The 1,957-nt window shown below is 67.8% G+C and overlaps 1 protein-coding gene across 1 annotated transcript in view; it reads right to left on the reverse strand.

Annotated features, from left to right (window-relative positions):
* Positions 1 to 1,430: 1,430 nt before the first annotated feature.
* The window catches only part of LOC121432242 (basic proline-rich protein-like), a 1,041-nt gene continuing 514 nt past the window's right edge, over positions 1,431 to 1,957 (reverse strand). The window contains exon 1 of the mRNA XM_041630096.1: positions 1,431 to 1,957. This exon is cut by the window's right edge and continues 514 nt beyond it. Within this exon, the coding sequence (XP_041486030.1) occupies positions 1,431 to 1,957 (527 nt within the window).

A 1,957-nucleotide genomic window follows, 5' to 3' on the forward strand; every position in this document is an offset into this window, starting at 1 on the left:
GATGGGCAGGGGCTTTGGAGCGGCACACAACCCAACACCAGTGGGCCAGGGTGCCGTACCTCCAGACCAGGCATCCGCTCGTCAACTCCGAGGTCTGCTGGGGCTTTTGAGCGACAGCCAGCCCACCTCCAGTCGGCCAGGGCCCCGTACCTCGAGGCAAGGCACCCGCTCGTCAACTCCGAGGTCGGCTGGGGCCTTTGATCGAGACACAGCCCCACAGCAGACGGCCAGGGTCCCGTATCTCCAGACCAGGCATCCGCTCGTCAACTCCGACGTGTGCTGGGGCTCTTCAGCGAGACATAGCCCCACAAGGAGGCCGACAGGCCCCCTCAGGTCGAGGCCAGGCACCCGCTATTCAACTCCGACGTGTGCCGGGGCTTTTGAGCGACTGCCAGCCCAACAGCAGTCGGCCAGGGTCGCGTAGGTACAGGCCAGGCATCCGCTCGTCAACTCCGAGGTGGGCAGGGGCTTTTCAGCGACAGCCTGTCCAACTCCAGTCGGCCAGGGTCCCGTACCTCGAGGCCAGGCACTCGCTTTTCCTCTCAGACGTCTGCAGGGGCTTTTGAGCGGCACACAGCCCACCTCCAGTCCGACAGCCAGCCGTAGGTCGAGGGCAGGCATCCGCTCGTCAACTCCGAGGTCTGCTGGGGCTTTTGAGCGACAGCCAGCCCACCTCCAGTCGGCCAGGGCCCCGCTCCTCGAGGCAAGGCACCCGCTGGTCAACTCCGACGTGTGCTGGGGCTTTGGAGCGAGACACAGCCCAACAGCAGTGGGCCAGGGTCCCGTATCTCCAGACCAGGCATCCGCTCGTCAACTCCGAGGTGGGCAGGGGCTCCTGGGCGACAGCCAGCCCACCTCCAGACGGCCAGGGCCCCGTAGGTCGAGGCCGGGCACTCGCAAAACCTTTCCTAGATCGGCAGCGGCTCTTGAGCGAGACACAGCCCACAAGGAGGCCGACAGGCCCCCTCGGGTCGACGCCAGGCACCCGCTCGTCAACTCGGAGGTTGGCAGGGGCTCCTGGGCGACAGGCAGCCCAAGACCAGAGGGCCAGGGCCCCGTGGGTCGACGCCAGGCACCCGCCCCACCTCTCCGACGTTTTCAGGGGCTTTGGAGCGAGACACAGCCCACGACCAGACGGCCAGGGCCCCGGAGGCAGGTCCATGGAATCCGGCTCTGCCTGCCGGGGGCTTCTTCTTTTAAACCCGCTTGTCTTCTTATTCCGACAGGATGTCCAGGCCGCCAGCCCTCCGTGCGTCGAGGCCAGGGCGTCGCTCTTGAGTTGTTGGCGGCCTGAGAGCGGGAGACACCCGAGCAGCAGGTCCATGGAATTGGACTCCGTCTGCGGGGGCTTTTTCATTTGTCTATTTTTCACCCCTTCATTTTCTATGTCGACAGGAGACAGGATGTCCATGCCAAGCCGACACTCCCGCTTAACCCACCCTGGAGTTTGCAGGCGATTCCGACCGGCGGATCTCGACGCAGCGGGCCGACAGCGCCCCGCCTGCCGAGCCCAGCCTCCCGCCCGCCATCCCTGGATTTTGCAGGCGATTCTGACCGGCGGATCTCGAGGCAGCGGGGGAAGGGGCCGGGGGTCCGCCCGGCGGAGCGTTTTCCCCGAGAACGGGGTCATCCGGGGGCGGAGGGTCCCCGGCGTGGGCACCATCGGATCCGCCGTCCTCGGTTTGCCCGGGGCGGGCCGGGCCCTCCGCCGCCGCGCCGTCGGGTCGTCCGGCGTCGCCCTCGATGGCGAATTTCCCATTGACTCGCGTGTTGTACGCGGTGTGTCTGGGGAGGGGTCTTTCGACCTGCGGCCAGGGGGTCTGGCGGGGACGCAGGGTCCTCGGCGTGGGCGCCATCGGACTCGCCGTCCCCGGTTTGCCCAAGGTGGGCCGGGTGCCGGGGCGGCCGGGGCCCGTCCTCGGATTTTCCACGGGCGGGCCGGGCCGGCAGCGGCACC

This window comes from Lytechinus variegatus, chromosome 18, assembly GCF_018143015.1.
Source record: "Lytechinus variegatus isolate NC3 chromosome 18, Lvar_3.0, whole genome shotgun sequence".
NCBI lineage: Eukaryota > Metazoa > Echinodermata > Echinoidea > Temnopleuroida > Toxopneustidae > Lytechinus > Lytechinus variegatus.